Raw genomic sequence first — 19,107 nt, 5'->3', positions numbered from 1 at the left:
TGGACCAGAATAGAAGAATAATATTACAAATATGTGTAAGCCAGAAGTACTGAAACTGGAAGGGAATCGGGAAGCTTTAGGTAAAGACTACATAATGGAAGGAATATTTTACTATCAACAACTAACTCTGAGAATCTGAGGAAAATGTGTGGGAAACTAGAGAACTGGGAGAACAAAGGATATATATTACAGTTAAGGGAAAAATACAGATTATGCAGTTATAGCCAATCATCTGAAAGCTGGCAACTCATAAGACATTTCTTATTCAACTTCGTAAGAATTTTTAACAATAATCTTGCAAGTGGCTAGAGAATTGGAAATGGAGAAATCTACATTGGCTGCTTCTGATAAGGAGCAAGTCACATTCAGCCAGTGTAATATTTTTTTTTTCATTGTAAACAGACTTGAAAATGTAGAAATTACTTTATTAAGACTTTTAACATAATCTCATAGGAAATTCTTTAAGCAAATTGAGGACATTTGGTGCAGACGGAATTACTGTAAATGAGTACAAAAATGGGCGTTCAAATGGGAGTGCAACCTTAGAGGAGCTATCAATAGTTTTCTATCAAACCAAAAGAAAATTATAATAGGGCTCTGCATAGGTCTGTTCTATGGCCTGACATAATTACAGTGCTGTCTAACTGTTTGGATAGTAAGATGAAAAATATTTTTTTTTTAAATGTGGATAACACTAAATTAGGAGGAATTACAAGCACTCTGAAGGACATAATTAGAATTCAAAATCATCTCATTATACAAAAACCCATTTCAAACCAATAACACAAATACATATGAATCACAGTTAGGAAAGAAAAATCAAATTATCAAATGCAGTAGTATTGAATGAAGAGCAACTCTGCTCAGCCAGCAATAAAACAGGAAAAGTTCTGCAGATTATCATGGACTGCAAGTTAAATATAAGTCAACAACACGTTACTGTTGACAGAAAGAGTCCATTTTCCCTATCCTTCTTTGTACGCAAGAGCAATTTAAATTCCCTGTCTTCCAACTGATGTCATAATAGCTACATTAGAAAACACATTCACTCAACTTTGGCCTCTCTGTTGAAAGGGTGAGGAACGCTATGGATACTTTTGAAACATCTGAGGTGCTTGTCCTCTAACAACTGTACTGAGAACTGTACATTAAATGTAATCCACTCTCCACTTGCATCAGGCCTGTTGGTACAGGGATATAACAAGAGTTATTCAGAGAGAAGTTGTTCTGATCAATAAAAATAGTAAAAAAAAAAAGCAATTGAGAGTTAATTTTGAATGACAGCCTCCAGGATAGCAGTTCTGTTGTCTTTCAGGGTCAGAACCCACACTTGGCTCTTGCTTCTGTCTCTCAGTATTTGGTTAGTTTTGAAGCTTCATTTGTTTTTCATAAAAAATGTAATGATTCAGTAGTAAAATGTGTAAAAGCTACCCCTCCCTTCATTTCAGTTTAAGAATTCTGTAGGGTTTTGCTTTTGAAGTTAGTAGCAGAAGCTTAAGTTTCTGACGGTTTTTCTGGCAAATTTTGCAGTATGAGTAACTCATACCAGCTTTAAATAAGTTTATGCACAATAAATACATTTCTGACTGAAGGAGAAATTCAGTAATTAAAACATCAAAGGGCTATGAGAAGCTGTAGAAACAGGGTAGATTGATGTAATAACTGCCAAAAACATTCTTCTAATACATATGTAAGGAACTGATTAACAATTAATTCAATTTAGGCTCCCAGTTCTATGGGAACTCAAATATAAGTTTTCTCATGTTTTTGGGTCACGTGATTTGCTCTATTTTCAGTGAAAGAGAACTCTTAAATTGGATCCTTTGATACTACTTAGGTGAAACATAGGAATTGGTATTCCTGTTCTGTCTGAAGATTGCCATGGGCATCATGCCTGGGAATTTATTGGCAAGTACTATGGCACACATCTCCGTGCATTCTGACCAGAACACTGGTTATGTTACGATTCCCTGATACAGTAATGGGTCATAGAAAAATACAACTATTCCCTTTTATAAATGAAAAATGAGCAAGAACCTGGAGTTGCTTTCCTGAATACTTGAAGACACAGTGGGAAAGAAATAAGGTGTTTCCATTACCTGTTCTTATATTTAGATCCCTTGGTAGTGTTACACCTCAGGGTTTTTTTCATCTTATCTTTGTGAATGAAGCAGATCTGTCTTTTTAAATACTTGTATTATTGGGCGAAAATTATTCAACTACAACATCAAGATATGAGAGACATTAACTTAATGATACCAGCTGTACTGCTTTTGCTCTCATTAACTAACAGTACAATAGCATCAATATTAAGTTATTAAACAAGACTTTCAAAAGGAAACCTGACAGCAGAAAGGCTCCACAAGGCAAGGGAGGTAAGAAAGGTGGAAATAGTAATCATTGCTCAACTGACATTTGTGCTTCTGTTTGACATGGCTATTTTATCTACTAATAGGTAGAGGAATAGGAAAATTACTGCTCTAAAACATGGGCAAAGCAAATCAGGTGGCTAAGCAAGAGCTTTCCAGACATCCTGAGACAGCAACTTTCCGTTCCTGTGTCTCTGTAGAGAAAAGCACTTATTTTCCCATTTCTAGAAGTGTAAGAAGGCTAGCAAAGCTGTTACTATAGATTTTTCCCCTGAAATCCTCAAATTATTTAATTCTGTAACAGCTGGGGTTTGTCCTTGAAGTCCTACTGCAGAACATTCACCAATTAAATTAGTGTATAGCTGAGATGGCAAATACCCAGGTTTTACAGTTGCATAGATCAGTGGAACAATACCAAGGTTGCTTTACACAAACTAACTCAGGAGGCAGGCATGTGCTAGCAGGCATACTTCCTTGCATTTTGGCTGCTAACACCTGACCTGCCTTATCTTTACCCTTTGAAAATGAATGCATGTTTCTTCTTACCTGATTAATAAACAGTACCACCTTGAGAATGCTGCTGCCTGCCATGGAGTAATGAAACTGAAAACGGCAATTCTTGCTGGAGCAATGACACATGGAACTGTTAAGATAAGCACTTTTGTATAATGCATTGTCATTAGCTTCCAACCACCCAAAATGGCCTAAAAAATAAAAAAAAAAAAAGTGCACTTTTTCACAAAACATGTATTTTTTTATCAGTCTATGAAAATAAGGACTGTTTTCCCGTAATTAAACTGTGGACCCATCTCCACGACAATGGAATCTGATTATCATGCTGATGATGTGACTTGCATGTCTTCTAAGTGTTTCCTATTAAAAAGATAGATATATATCTTTTTTTGACTCACAGATAGCACCAGCAACCAAGAATTACGTCAGTTGATAGTATCTCAAAGTTGTTACTTTGCATGTTAAAAGCTGTAAGCAGTCCCACATTCAGCTCTGCCTCCTTACATTTACAGCCATTCAATACCTAATCACAAATATATTTGGAAATTGTACTTTTTTCTTTCTTCCATTATGGTTTCCAGAAAATATGTTTTTTACAGTAATACTTTTGTAGACTCTTCAAAATTAAAAAAAAAGGGTCAGGGGGTGCATTCTGCCTTACTGCTACAGGAGGCAGTAGCATAGTAGCATCTCTACTGTGTAATCAACGTCTTTACTTCTCAGCCAGAATTTCTGCAACAAAATGTTGGAAGCGTATTGTCTTTACATCTGAAGCAGAAAAGCAATTTGTGCTCTTCTTGCCCTACTGCCCCTTATAAAAGCATTCCTACAGAGATCTGAAAGAATACTCCATCCCCTCAACAGTGTCTTTTATTGGTCAGAAATAAAAAGGCTAAATACTTTTTATCAAATATATCCAGTCTTTTTTTCCTCCCTCCTGAGTCACTGAATATTTTGCTGCCTTCTGAAGCAGCTATTAAAATATTAAACAAGAACTGATTAAAGGTCTTAAGTCCACTGTTTCTGTGTTCATGTCTCTAAATACAACTTATCTCAAATGCATGTGTTACACAACTTATTTCAAGCTGAAGAGATAAAGTGCCATTTCATAAGGAAAACATTTCATTTCTATAAGGGACCACACTCTTTTCCTTTTGTTGCCAGTTTACTCTTTGCATTATGCAACATTTTACACTGAAATACATTGTGGCAATTTCATTGGACTTAGGTTTGTAATTTCATACTACAGCGGCTAACCTTGATATAAGGAAACATAGATTTAACCCAGCATTGTTTGACAAAGATGAACAAAACATCTACACTTCTGTGGCTACTGCCTTGTGCAGAAGAGAAATATCATAGAATCATAGGACTGTAGAATATAGAATCACAGAATGCTTTGGGTTGGAAGGCACCTTAAAGATCATCTAGTTCCAAACCCCCTGCCATGGGCAGGGGCACCTTCCACTAGACCAGGTTGCTCAAAGACCCGTCCACCCTGGCCTTGAATGTTTCCAGGGGTGGGGCATCTACCACCTCTATGGGCAACCTGTTCCACTGTCTCACCACCCTCATAGTGAAGAATTTCTTTCTTGTATCTAATTCAAATTTACCCTCCTTCAGTTTAAAGCCATTACCCCTTGTCCTATCACTACATGCCCTTGTAAAAAGTCCTTCTCCAGCTTTCTTGTAGGCCCCCTTCAGGTACTGGAAGGCTGCTGTAATGTCTCCCCAGAGCCTTCTCTTCTCCATGCTGAACAACCCCAACTGTCTCAGCCTGTCTTCATAGGAGAGGTGTTCCATCCCTCTGATCATTTTTGTGGTCCTCCTCCAGACCCACTCCAACAGGTCCATGCCTTACTTATGCTGAGGACTCCAGAGCTGGACACAGTACTCCAGGTTGGGTCTCACGAGAGCAGAGTAGGGGGGCAGAATCACCTCCCTCAACCTGCTGGCCACAGTTCTTTTGAAGCAGCCCAGGATATGGTTGGCTTTCTGGGCTGCAGTCACATTGCCAGATTATGCTGAGCTTCTCATCAACCAACACCCCCAAGTCCTTTCTGGGCAGGACTGCTCTCAGTCCATTCTCCACTCAGCCTGTATTTGTGCTTGGGATTACCCCAACCCAGGACCCTGCACTTGGCCTTGTTGAACTTCATGAGGTTTGCATGGGCCCACCTCTCAAGCCAGGTCCCTCTGGATGGCATCCCTTCCCTCTAATGTGTCGACTGCACCACACAGCTTGGTGCCAGTGGCAAACTTGCTAAGGGTACGCTCAGTCCCACTGTCCATGTTGCCAACAGAGATGTTAAACAGTGCTGGTCCCAATACCAACCTCTGAGGAACACCACTTGTCACTGGTCTCTACTTGAATATCGAGCCATTGACCACAAGTCTTTGAGTGCGACCATCCACCAATTCCTTATCCACTGAGTGGTCCACCTGTCAGATCCATTTTTGTCTTATTTAGAGATGAGATGTCTTGCAGGCCAGTGTCAAATGCTTTGCAAAAATCCGGGTAGAAGACGTCAGTCGCTCTTCCCTTATCCACCAACACTGTAACCCCGTCGCAAAAAGGCCGGCAAATTTGTCAGGCATGATTGTCAGTCCTTAGTGAAGCCACATTGGCTTTCACCAGTCACATCCTTATTTTCCATGTACTTTAGCATAGTTTCCAGGAGGATCGGCTCCATAATCTTGCTAGGCACAGAGGTGAGACTGAGTGGCCTGTAGTTTCCCTGGTCCTCCTTTTTTGCCTTTTTAAAAATGGGGGTTTTGTTTCCCCTTTTCCAGTCAGTGGGAGCTTCACCAGACTGACACCCTTCTTAAATGTAATGGATAGTGGTTTAGCAACTTCCTCCACCAGTTCCCTCAGGACCCGCAGATGCATGTCACGAGGTCCTGTGGACCTGTGCACATTCAGGTTCCTTAGATGGTCTTGAACCTAATCTTCTCCTACAGTGGGTGGTTCTTCATTCTCCCAGTCCTTTCCTTTGCCTTCTGCGACTTAGGTGGTGTTGAACATTTGCCGGTGAAGACTGAGGCAAAAAAAGTCATCAAGTACCTCAGCCTTCTCCATATCCTGGGTAATTAGATCTCCTGTTTCCTTCTGGAGGGGGCCCACATTTTCCCTAGTCTTCCTTTTATCACCAACATACCTACAGAAGGTTTTCTTGTTGACCTTGATGTCCCTGTCTGGATTTAATTCTGTCTGGGCTTTAGCTTTCCTAATGTGATCCCTGGCTGCTCAGACAATTTGACTGTATTCCTCCCAGGCTACTTGTCCTTGCTTGCACCCTCTGTACGTTTCCTTTTTGTGTTTGAAAATATGCATCAACATTAGAATTTACACTATCTGTTCTTTTATCTAACTGCATAATTCTCTGTTGCCATTATAAAACAAATCAATTTTATCTTCTGAGCCTAATGATAATTAACATTCCTTTCCCTCTTTTAGTTCCTGAATCTTTAAAAATGGGGCAAAGTGGAGCTGACAAAATTTTTATATATGAAAGCAAGTGAACAGCACTAGATAAACAAAAGTTCTATGAAACACCCAGAATGATCGTGTTTTCACAAGGGATGCCATAAAAACTGTCCTTCAGGGAATATGTTTTATGCAGGTATTGTGAATGCTTCTGAGACAAATTGAGGCCTACTTTGAGAAATGAAGACTCCAAAAACTCCTGTCCTGAATATACTGACTTTTTAAATTATTTTTTCCCCCTCTCTATAGCTTGCAAAAGTAGAACCATGTCAGTTTAACTGGACAGGCAATAAACTAAGATAATCTACTTATTTGTTTCCCCTCTTCCAGGGATATTTTATATTATTTTATCATTACCTTTAGCCAATATCTATTGAGTAGCTTTCTAAAGATTAATGGTATTAGGAACATTTTTCTTTCATTTGTTATAAACTTTGCAGCTCTTCTCTAAGGTCTGAATTTCCCTAAGTCCAATACATTGCATAGCATATTGCTGTGTTTATGCTCTGACTTTACTTCTTCTCTTGAATTTTCATGACTTCCTGTTTCTGAAGTGCCAAACTTCCTAATTTTTTACAAGTGGAACAGGAATCCCAGAAAAGACACTTCATTCTTAGCAATGTGGTAGTAGGGCTATTGAGTCATAGCGATGTGTGTGTTTCTGGCAAGAGATTCTGCGGTGGTTGCCAGGAAGAAGAGTGTAGGCTTTAATATCTTTCCATAAAGCCTTTAATTTTCCTCTCATGGCTGCTTAATCAGGTTTTAGATTGATGGTCTTGTTTCTTTCAATTTTGAAGAAAAATTTTGCCTATTGTAAGCAAAATCTTGGAGTCCTGCAGAAAGAAAGCCACTGACTGCAATGGAACCCAACTAGAAGCTGAGCTCACAACTCCCTGCAAGGTGGCCCAGTGTCTTCTTAGAGCTGGGGTGGGCTAGTGAACCTGCTGTATCCTGCTATGCTGCAAACTCAAAGTCTATAAATATTTATCTGCTTGGCTCCATCTTAACCATTTTCTGATTCAAATTTTTTATCACTCCTTGTGCTTTAATCCATGTTTTTTTATTTCACAAATTACATGACTTTGAATCTATGCTACTAGTTTTAGAGTAACAACTGAGCCTTCAGTTAAAACTGAGCCACAGAGTGGGAGCTTTCGTTTTTCGGGCAAGTTCTCTTCCCCAGCAGAGAACTGTTCAGTCTCTGAACCAATCCTCTGCAACCTTCCCACTCAATCATTTTGAGGAAAGAAGAGGTCAAATCTGAACTGCCATTGTTTCTACTCTTTGAATGTAGAAGAATCACATAATCTAATGATTTGGTGGTTTTTTTGTGTTTAAACTTGAGGGATTTTTATCTGAAATGTTGGGTTTAAAAGCCATGGCACTTCCTTTAATTTCTTTCTGCATCTCATAATCTTTATTTTTATTATGCAGATAATTGGTTTCATTAGTTTCTTATTAAAGAAGTGTTACTCCAGATGTAGAAAACTAGATTAATCCAATGTAAGAAAAATGAACTATGGAAACTATGTAGCATGCTGGAAATGTCAATAAAGAAAAACAACAACAACAAAATATTTTCTGAACAGCATTTCAGAGGAATATAAAACCTCTGTAAGAACTTTTGACACTAGAAAAATGAAGAGGAAAAGTTATAGAGAAAGTGCCTACAATACAAGACTGGAGAAAAGAAACAATAAAAGAACAAAGAAAAAATATCCACCAAGGACAGAAAGTATTTTATTAAATTCAAGAATACCAAAAAAGGATTACTCAAAGCCTTCACGCAGTCCTTTCTTTATAAATATAACTGTCTAGACCTCTGCTTTATAATTTAGTTCTTACTCCTCTTCTATTTATAGTAGTGAAAGCTTTGATCAAAATCAGAAACTAAAGCTTAGTCAAGCTGTATTTGCATTGCAAGTTTAAGCCCTCAAGCATGGCATTTTTTCAGTTTGCATACCATTTTTTTAGTTTTTAGAATTTCAGTTAATATTCAACTTCTTCATTTATGCCTCAAAAAATCTGCATGAATAGAAATACTGAATGTATTGAAAGATGAGCAATCATAGTTCAAACGTTTCAATACTTTCAAATGTTAATGATGAATTAAACTCTGTGTGTTGTTTTGACACTTATTTCTTCTCACATTTTCTTTTTTACTTTATGACATGGAAGCACAAGGAATGTCCCCAAGCAGTTGGTTGTGTTACATATTCAGTCTACTCAGCTATCTGTGCATATTTATACAGTAATGCCCAAGCACCTATACAACAGACATTTCAAAATGTGTTCTGTTTCAGCAGACATTGCTTGTGACCTGGTCCTGTAAAAGCCACTTGTGGAATTTCAGCATCTTTTCTGTTAGCACATTATTGCCATAAAAGGGAAAATTCATACCCATTACTAGCCCTTCCGGTATCATGTTAAGGTATGGAACCTTTCAGAGAGGTGTTTAAAATAAAATAGAATGAAAAATGTAATTTTTGTTAGATATCTAGTGGAAATTTAAAGGTACAGTGGCTCTTTTTTCTTTTTTTTTTATTTTGAAAGCTAATAAAGAAAATCTGCTTTACTAGTTTATATGCTCGCTGTTGTACATAGATGTTAACATGTAAAAATTAATCTCAGTAGAGTGTATACACTCAACCACTTCTGCTTGCTGTTTCATTATAATTTGACTTAGAGCACGCCAAAATTTATTTTAAAAATCTTTCTAAAATGAAAACAATACCTAAGCATTCATTCTGCTGCTATCAATGACATGTATCCCGTTTCTGTGGGCTCAGAGTTCAAGCAGTAGTCTCTACACTATCAGTTCTTCAAAGCTACATCACAAATTATACCATTACGACTAGTGCTACTTAACCCCTTTGAAGGCAGTCTCGGTAGACAAGCCAAACACTTAGCTGGCAAGGCGATTCCATTTTGCATTACACCACTTAGACATTTATATACATTTTTATTTCAAAAACCTTTCCCATAAACCCTTAGACAAGCATTACACAGTGACTTCAAAAACAAGTGCTGCTCTTTACTTCTGAAAATTGCATCTGGTTTAATTTTGTTTTTAAGAGTAATAAACTACTTTGTATAATAAATGTTTATCTACAGCTCCCCTAATTAACGGTTGGAAATGGAATTCTTGACTGTATGCTCAAACATAGTAGCATTACACAAGTAAAACTGCCAAGCATCAAAACAAAGAAGAAAAAACACACACAAGGGCTGTAGGCTTAGATATATCTGATCTAATTTAATATCACCAAATTGTTGCATAGATCTCATACAAAGAATTAACTGGCGAATAAATCAATTATTAGTTTATATAGGAATTCTTACATTAAAATCTTCATGTTTTACCAGTGTGTTCACAGTCCCCATACTAAATGGTCAAAGCAAAAGCTAATTTAAGTAGAAAATACAAACAACTAATTCTCATGTTTTTGTTCTGTTTCTACATTTGGTCACCATCTTATCGTAAAAAGCACCATCCTCTTCATGACAGCTAGTAATTGTGCATTAACTTAAATTTCCCACCTTCAGTATTGTTGCTCCAACCTTTCGGGAAGGAACAGGAGGCAACCTTGCTCCTGGCTTGCAGTCGTGCCCCCATAGCAGGCTCAGCTGGCTGATCTGAATGCCACTCGCACACGCCAAGCTCAAAACTGGAAGTCTGTGATGCTAAAAAATGAAGAAAAACAATCACTGTATTGGGTTTGCATGGCAAGGTTTTGGTAGCGGTAGGCATTGTAGTGGTGACTTCTGTGAGAAGTGCTAGAAGCTTCCCCTGTGTCCGACAGAGCCAATGCCAGCCGGCTCCGACAGACCCGCCGCTGGCCAAGGCCGAGCCCATCAGTGACTATGGCAGCGCCTCTGGGGTAACATATTTAAGACGGGGGGAAAAAAAAGGCATACAGCATTTGCAGCTGGAGAGAGGAGTGAGAACATGTGAAAAGAGCCCTGCAGACCCCAGGTCAGAGCAGCAGGAGGGGCAGGAGGGGCTCCAGGCGCCGGAGCAGAGGTTCCCTGGCAGCCCCTGGGGAAGCCCACAGTGAGACCGGCTGTGCCCCTGCGGCCATGGAGCTCCACGGGGGAGCAGATCTCCACCCGCACCCGGGGAGGGCCCCACGCCAGAGCAGGGGGATGCCCAAAGGAGGCCGTGACCCCGTGGGAAGCCCACGCTGGAGCAGGCTCCTGGCAGGACCTGTGGACCTGTGGAGAGAGGAGCCCCGGCTGGAGCAGGTTTGCTGGCAGGACTTGTGACCCCGCGGGGGACCCAGGCTGGAGCAGCCTGTTCCTGAAGGACGGCACCCGTGGGGGGACCCAGGCTGGAGCAGCTCATGAAAAACTGCAGCCCGTGGGAAGGACTCACATTGGAGAAGTTCATGGAGGACTGTCTCCCATGGGAGGGACCCCACGCTGGAGCAGGGGAAGAGTGTGAGTCTTTTCCTTGAGGAGGAAGGAGCGGCAGAGACAACGTGTGATGAACTGACCACAACCCCCATTCCCCGTCCCCCTACACTGTTCTGGGGGGAGGAGGTAGAGAAATTGGGAGCAAAGTTGAGCCCAGGAAGAAGGAAGGGGTGGGGGGAAGGTGTTTTAAGGTTTGGTCTTGTTTCTCATTACCCTACTCTGATTTTGGTTGGTAATAAATTAAACTAATTTCCCCAAGTTCAGTCTGTGTTGCCCGTGATGGTAATTATTGAATGATCTCTCCCTGTCCTTATCTTGACCCTCAAGCTTCTCGTTATGTTTTTCTCTCCCCTGTCCATCTGAGGAGGTGGAGTGATACAATAATTTTGGTGAGCACCTGGCCTCTAGCCAAGGTCAAACCACCACAATCACTTAACATCCTAACAAGTCATTATTTATAAGACTACTTTGCATTACGCACATAGGCTTATTAAACTACTTGACAACCTTTCTGCGTCTAGTTACTTCAAAAGCGTTGTGTACCACTGAGTGCTGCCTCGTATTTCAGACTGCCATCTTTAACGATACCATTTTAAAAAATCATTCCCTAAAGATGGATGCTTCATTCAGAGCAATGGAGTGCTATTTATGTTACCCAGTCATTGCAACCTTCATGAATTCACTTCTGCAGAGACAGCTGACAGGACACATAAAAAATTACATGTCATAATGAGAAGTACCTATTTACTTTTCCAGAAGATATCTACAGAAAAATCACTTCTCACTGAGAGGCTAAACTCAGCAGCATCTCAATAATGTGTGCAACAGAATGCTGCTTTATAGAACCAGAAAGTTTCCGAATATATCACTACATATTTTCAAGAACTTTTTAAGGGCAAATCATACCTGACTAATCTAGTGGCCTTCTACAATGGGGTGATGGCATCAGTGGACAAGGCAAGAGCTATGGATGTCATCGACCTGGACTTCTATAAGGCCTTTGATATGGTCCCCCACAACATTCTTACCTCTATGTTGGAGAGATATGGGTTTGATAGATGGACTGGTGGGTGGATAAAGTATTGGCTGGATGGCAATGTTCGAAGAGTTACGGTTAATGGCTTAATGTCCATTTGGAAACCAGTAATGAGTGGTATCCCTCAAGGGTCTCTACTATTAAATATTTTCATTATGATGTAGAGAGTGGGTTTGAGTGTACCCTCAGCCAGCTTGCTGACAACACCAAGCTATGTGGTGCGGTCAACACGTTAGAGGGAAAGGATGTCATCCAGAGGGACGTTGACAGGCTTGAGGAGTGGGCCCACATAAGCCTCATGAACTTCAAGAAGGCCAAGTGCAAGATCTTGTTCCTGGGTTAGGGCAATCATCACTATCGCTACAGACTGCGGGATTAATTGATTGAGAACAGCCCTACAGAGGACTCCCAAGTGGATTAAAAATTGGATAGAGCTATCAATGTGTGCTTGTAGCCCAGAAGGCCAACAGTATCCTGGGCTGCATCAAAAGAACTGTGACCAGCAGGTCAAGGGAGGTGATTCTGCCCCTTTACTCTGCTCTGGTGAGACCCCACCTGGAGTACTGTGTCCAGCTCTGGAGCCCTCAGCAAAGACATGGACCTGTTGGGTTGGTTCCAGAGGAGGGCCACAAAAATGATCAGAGGGATGGAATACCTCTCCTATGAAGACAGGCTGAGACAGATGGGGTTGTTCAGCCTGGAGAAGAGAAGGCTCTGGGGAGACCTCGTGGCCTTTTAACACTTAAAGGGGGCCTACAAGAAAGCTGGAAGGGACTTTTTACAAGGGCATGTAGTGATAGGACAAGGAGTAATGGCTTTAAACTGAAGGAGGGTAAATTTAAATTAGATACAAGGAAGAAATTCTTCACTATGAGGGTAGTGAGACAGTGGAACAAGTTGCCCAGAGAGGTGGTAGATGCCCCACCTTTGGAAACATTCAAGGCCAGGGTGGACGGGTCTTTGAGCAACCTGGTCTAGTGGAAGGTGCCCCTGCCCATGGCAGGGGGTTTGGAACTAGATGATCCTTAAGGTGCCTTCCACCCCAAACCATTCTGTCACTCTATGACTTTATGAGGTCTGAGATGCCAGAATGTAACTGAAAAATTTTAAGTAATAATGGCTACAGAAAGAAAGTCATGATTTTAAGCAAGATTGCACCATGACAATGCAAGTTCCATTTCTTGATATTACTGCAGGTGAAAGGCAATATTCTGGTTAAGACAGACTTTTAAATAGTGGTCAAGCTATCTCAAAGAAAACATGGAGATACCTAACTGTATGGAGGAAACCATTTTATGTCAGTATACATAAAGATTACTGTCTACTGAACCTCAGAATTATTGGGTTATTCACAGTACTGACATCCTAGTGAAATGTCCTGTCCAGCTGATGATACAAACATCTCATTTCTTCCCTGTTTCAGTGTTGCATAAACATGTGCACTTTTTTCAAACCATGTGTGTTAAGAAGAGCTCATGGAACACTTACTTTCCATGGAAAATGAAAAATTCTACAACGGTCTAGAAAAGGATGGATTTTATCAAATCTCAACATTTGAAAAAAGTTGTAAATATACTCAAAAGAAATCAAGCCCTCCTTAAACACTTTTTAATTATTGAAACAAAACATTTTGATTCATTCTCCAAATGAATCAAATACAAATGACAAAATACCCATTTTTCAGCTCTTAATTCTGCAGCATGTCAGATAACAGTAAGATTAGTATTTTGGGTTTTCTGACTCCCATCCCTGTAGCAGCTCATCTGAAAGACCCTATATCTGGTTCTGCATCTGTGATATTGAAGGCTACATCGTTGTGTAATTAGAATTAACTACAGAATTATGTTTGAGATGTTTCCAGGTGAAGTATTCATACTGGATTTTTGTCACATTATAAGTAATACATATATAATTACTCCAGTTTTCCAGAAAAAAAAAAACAAAACCCTAGCTTTGCAGAAAAGGTATACCAGTTTTGCATTACAAGTGACTTAAGGACAAAAACCTCATTCTCTCTTATAGCTTTCCACTTTCATGCCTTGGGGCTTTTTGCTTTCCCCCTTTTGCAAGAGCAGAACGACTATCTTAATAAAAGAGTTCTTTACATAAATAATTCGTCAGGGGTCAACAGGGAGTTCTGCAGGGCAACCAGACACTTGGATAAGAATATGAAGCCTTTGAATAGAAAATCTACTAAAGGTATAATTAAAGGAGATTTTGTATTACGTATGTTTTAGAGCATAACTTTAATAATTTCTATTTGACAGCTACTTTTTTTTCCAGTACATATGTAATTGTATAACAAAAAGCTGTGGGTTTTTTGAGTGATAACTGAAACAATTTGGAAGCTGTTGGGAAAACTGTAGAGTATCTTAAATTGCTGTTCTGAAGATAGGGTTCTGGTTGTTTTTTTTAAATCCATGAAGTTTTCTGTCTAGCAGAACTGGACAAAAGACTGAAGGGGAGGCAGTTTGGGATATAGGGGAGGGAGAGAATGGAAGAAAAAACTTAAAACTTAATGAAATAACATTTATATTTAGCCATCGCAGTTTGTATCAAGAAAGTCCTGAAAGCACATATAGTTAAGCTATTTCACTCGTGACACTAAAAGCACAGTTATACTAATGAATACAAATGCACAGGTCATTTCTTATGTGCATTTACACTGGGATTGAAAATCATGAAATGTACAAAAATGCAAATTTTAACTACAAATTGCATGCAATTAACATGGTCTTAATTTAAAGTCTTCTTATCCAGACATTCTATAAGAACTAGAGAAAAAATTATTTCAGATTCAAGCAACCATTAATCTGAACTTTTGTTTTAACTACTGGCAAATATTCAGTAGTAAAATTCCTCTTTCAGGGTGAAAATTAAGATCCTTTGACCCTGTTTTTGGCTGCTGTGAGCAATTTAGGTGTCACCTAATGAAGCTGACTTTTCCTAATGGGGAAGCATATGATAAGAACTGGTTCTCATTAGAATATACCTGAGGTACTTAACAGCGTGGCAGCTCAATCTGTCTGTCAAACACTGCATTTCATGACTCAAGTTAAATTTAAAGACTGAAATCCTCAGTGCCCATGCTACAACTCAGAGGCAGGAAAACAAAGGGAGTGCTAACCTTTAAGGATCTCTTCCAACTCAGACTATTCTATGATTCTAGGAACCAGGACTCTGCTCACTTGAGGATGTGACATAGGTGCAACAGTGCAATCTTCTTGTGTAATACAGAGCAGCAAGAAATCTAGATTATGCTAAGGTAGGTAGTATTCCTTTCCCATGAAAATATGTTGGGTTGAAAAGAGAAGTAGGAAATGTTTTGCTGAAGAATCCCGATGTGCATGGATGGCCTGGCTGCAGAGCTGACCAGCCTGACATTACAGCTCCTGGATGTTGCAGAGTGCAACAAAATAGCCCCACTAGACAGCTGAGGATCAGGACCTTCATACATTTAAAAATACGCACAAATACCTTGGGAATCTCCCTAAAGTCAGCTCCAAAGCTTTTCCTGATCTGGCTGAACACATTGATTCTTTGGCCAAAACCAGTAGATCTTTTCTGCCCACTGAGGTCTTAGTGCTCTCCTGGCTGCAGGAAGCTACATTTATACTGTACCAGATTTCTTAAGTTATTTGTTGTCATTCTTTGGAACTGTGTTTAGATATGATATGACAGATGATGGTTTAGAGGAACGAAAATAAGACACATGAAAACACTTAAGGAGATAAGAAAGCCTTTGTCTACCAAAAGGCTTTCCATCGTGTTTTCTCTTCTAATCCAAGGGAAAGACAAAGTAAAATGATCTGTCTCCCAAAAACCAGGTATTCTTACCACACGCCAGAGAACATCCTTCACTGAAAGTGATATCATCAATGGCAATGACTTCATCTTGTCTCTGGGTCTCCACCATTGCCCAAAAGATAACCTGCAAAACAATGAGAAATGGCATTCACCAGTGTCACAGACAAGAGAAAAAACTTTCCAAGATATGTCAGTCTAGTCCATAGAGTTTCCATTAGAAATATGAGAACTCAAATCACGCCCTTAATTTTGGAGGATTAACGTCCTGGCTTCTTCATCTATCTGTGGCTTGTCAGCACAGATATACAGTCTAATCATCTAACTTGGGAGTGAAGTAGCATTGAACAGGAAGGATCTGAAAACCACAATAAAATACATTAAAATCCAAGCAAGGATCACAACAGTTAAGAAATACAAAGGATTTTGTGTTTTATCAAGTCATTATGCCTCCAGAACCTGGAAATGTGAACTTTTTCTGGTTGTTTTCAGAATTTATCAGAGACCTGAAGCAAAATCAGAGCAACAAACACCATTAGGCAGAAGCCTTTCATCAAGTTTTTAGACAAAATAAACCTTGAGCAGTATTTGGTCAGCTGTTATTCTACCCTAGTGTTACAACAGTGATTTTTTTTTTATTTTCCCTAGCAAAGTTTTCTATACAAAAGAGGTTACAAATATTTTACATTTCCATTTTAAGGGCAGATTTCAACCTACATTTTTAAATGTAGAGAATACCAGAGTTTTTCTGCAGTGATGTAGAAAGGGGCTGATCATCCACAGTCCTTGGAAAAAACAACAAAAACCACACCAATCAACCCAACAAATCAATCATATGAATAACTTTCCTTAAATTATCCCTAGCCGTATCTAGGGATGTTACAGCTCCAGGCTTTCCTAGAGTCCTGGAGGCACAATCCACCTAGAGGTACATAGTGAATGTACAGTGTTAGCTAGATGATAAGTTTTCAAATATTAGCTTTAGAGTTCAGGGGCAATTTTGTGCATAGTTTAAGAGATTGTAGCAGAAAACCTGCATTTGTCATACAAATTATTATCATAAAGAGTACAGTATTCCACATTCAGCCAAGTGCATGACCATTACGAGTTGGATTTTTTTGGGGGGTGGGGGTTTTGGGGTTTTGTTTGTTTATTTGTTTTTCTTAAGCTGTAGTTGACCTGCACAAGAAGTGTGGCAGCCTGTAAAGTCAAATTATCCTGGCATTGTACAACAAGGGGGAAGTGTGATGTTATCTGCCAGTGAGAAATCCATGTCTAGTTTATTTTCATATAAATATACACATATATACAATTTTTTTTAACACAGCAAAGAGAAGGATGGCCAGTAACAACTTCATTGAAAACCAGAAGTTTTGAAAGAACAGAGTTAATCCTGATATAAGTTTTTTGTTTTAATTTCTTTTGATATAGTGATGTTTATTTCATTTCATGTTGCTGTTGACTTGGAAAGAATAAGTGTGTCACACTAAATATTAATTGCATCACATCACATTCACTAATATATTTATTATGACTGAAATGCAGTACCTTGGAAATTTGTTCATTTGATTTATTTCAGAAAACAATATTTTGAATTGTTTAATGTTGCTGCAACATGTGTAGATAATGTGTACGTTGATGACATCACCAGTAGAAGGACAAATAGCATATTCATATTGCCCATTTTTATGATTACATGGTTTCAGATAAGGTTCTAAAACAATCCAGTGCACCATTTTGTAATTAGAAACTCAAGAAATATTATTTAATATCAAGGATTTGAAAAATATTTGACCTTTTCTCAGTGAGTTTCCATTGTGAAGTCAAAATCTAGTTATTAATAACTTCATTTATGATATAAATATATATATTTATATATAGCTTGCAGTTAGGGCTTCATAGTCTGTGAGACAAAGTGATTTAGGCAATGTTAAAGAGGTGTTATCTCACTTTGCTGGTGCAAAATCAGAGGTAGCTTCATGTTCATATCCCACTGGAGCACACAAAGTATTTAACGTGTGTTTTCTCAAAACTCACGAGCCGTTTGTTTACTTGGTCAATATAATAAAAAGTATGGATTTAAGAGACTTGCTTTAAAGGTATATGCTATGAATGCCTCTACAAAGACATCCCTGATGACTGATATTGTAGACATTCAACACACCCTGGCATTTTGAACACTCAGGGAAGTTTCTCCAATGATAAAAGAAAATAGCTATTACTATTTAAAAGTGTTTGACTACAGGAGGGGAGTCAGATACCCAGAAGTCTATGAAAGGCCTCCTACTGACTGAACTAGGAACACAGTCACTGCTGCAACTCTGAACCCATCTCTCTAGAAAAGTGTCAGTTCTATTTTTTTTTCATCATGTCTTAACTCTCCCACTTCCATGATGACAGAAAACCATGCTAGATGCCCACAGCTGCTCTCAAGTCTAAAAAAAATTAACCGGGCTTTGTCCAGCACAGATACCCATCCACCCTCCCCTAAGGAAGTCAGTCCAGTAATAACCAAAATGATTCCTATCCACATTTATTTGAGCAGGACATTGTTCTGTTTTCCATCTCACACAAAGTCTAGAGCTCTTCAGCCCAAAAATCTGAATGAAAATGTCTACTTAGTGACACTATTTGCTCATAACAGTAATTAACAAGTGCTGCCTACATATGCAATATCTATGGCCGTCAGCACAAACTAACATTGCAGCTCCATTGGTGGCATTGAAAGCTGTAGTGGGAATGTAGGTGGTGGTCTAACAGACACTGGGCTGCCCCCACAAGTGTGGCCATGGTGACAGATTCCCAATGCAGCAGCGAAGCCGAAGGTAAAACACAAGAATCAAGCATTAAGATAAAAGTGAACCCTAAGCCCAGAACTGTTTCCTTTAACAAAGTCTGGGAGACAGAAATTTGTTCTCAACAGAAGAGAGGGAAGTAGTTTAGGACAGAAAACCATGATACAGTTCTCCAAAACCCAGCCAAAATATACATATTGAGTTTGTTGTGTGTTGAGTAATTAAAGCAGTGATAATCTTCATATTTCAGAAGTCCGTGTGGGTGGAGATTTATGAAAGTCAAAACCAAATCCCCTATCCCATAAAGATAATCAAGATTATTTTTTTTTTAGTAAGAAGAGACAAAAGTATTAAATAGTCAATATTAAAATGAGCAAAGAAAATAAGCAGCCGAGGTTGATTTTAATTAAAATCTCACTTCAACTGTTCTTACAAAATAGACAAAAATACTCAAGCACCCTATTTCAAAGAAAATTCTACAACAAAAGAGAAGTATTTTTTCCTATCCATTTTTTCCATAGAAACTTTAATCATCACTAAGAAATCTGAATATATGGTTAAAATACTCAATGAACATGACAATTTCTTGAGAAAAATGGGATGTCAGTTCATAAGGTTAAAGATTTTTATTATTTTGCAAGTTTGGAACAAGAAAAAGAACTTTTATTTCTAATAGTTCCATTGCAA

General features: G+C 38.9%; 1 protein-coding gene across 1 annotated transcript in view; it reads right to left on the bottom strand.

The window, feature by feature from the left end:
* Positions 1 to 19,107, bottom strand: part of MALRD1 (MAM and LDL receptor class A domain containing 1) — a 298,997-nt gene that overhangs the window by 267,927 nt on the left and 11,963 nt on the right. The window contains exons 5-7 of the mRNA XM_081996518.1: positions 15,659 to 15,752; positions 9,931 to 10,053; positions 2,916 to 3,160 (exon numbers count right to left, since the gene is read on the bottom strand). Of these exons, the coding sequence (XP_081852644.1) occupies positions 2,916 to 3,160; positions 9,931 to 10,053; positions 15,659 to 15,752 (462 nt within the window). The remainder of the gene's footprint in view (positions 1 to 2,915; positions 3,161 to 9,930; positions 10,054 to 15,658; positions 15,753 to 19,107) is intronic.

This window comes from Phaethon aethereus, assembly GCF_964289735.1.
Source record: "Phaethon aethereus genome assembly, chromosome: 2".
NCBI lineage: Eukaryota > Metazoa > Chordata > Aves > Phaethontiformes > Phaethontidae > Phaethon > Phaethon aethereus.
Note: the sequence above shows the minus strand (reverse complement) of the source record. Positions and strands in the feature narration are given on the sequence as shown.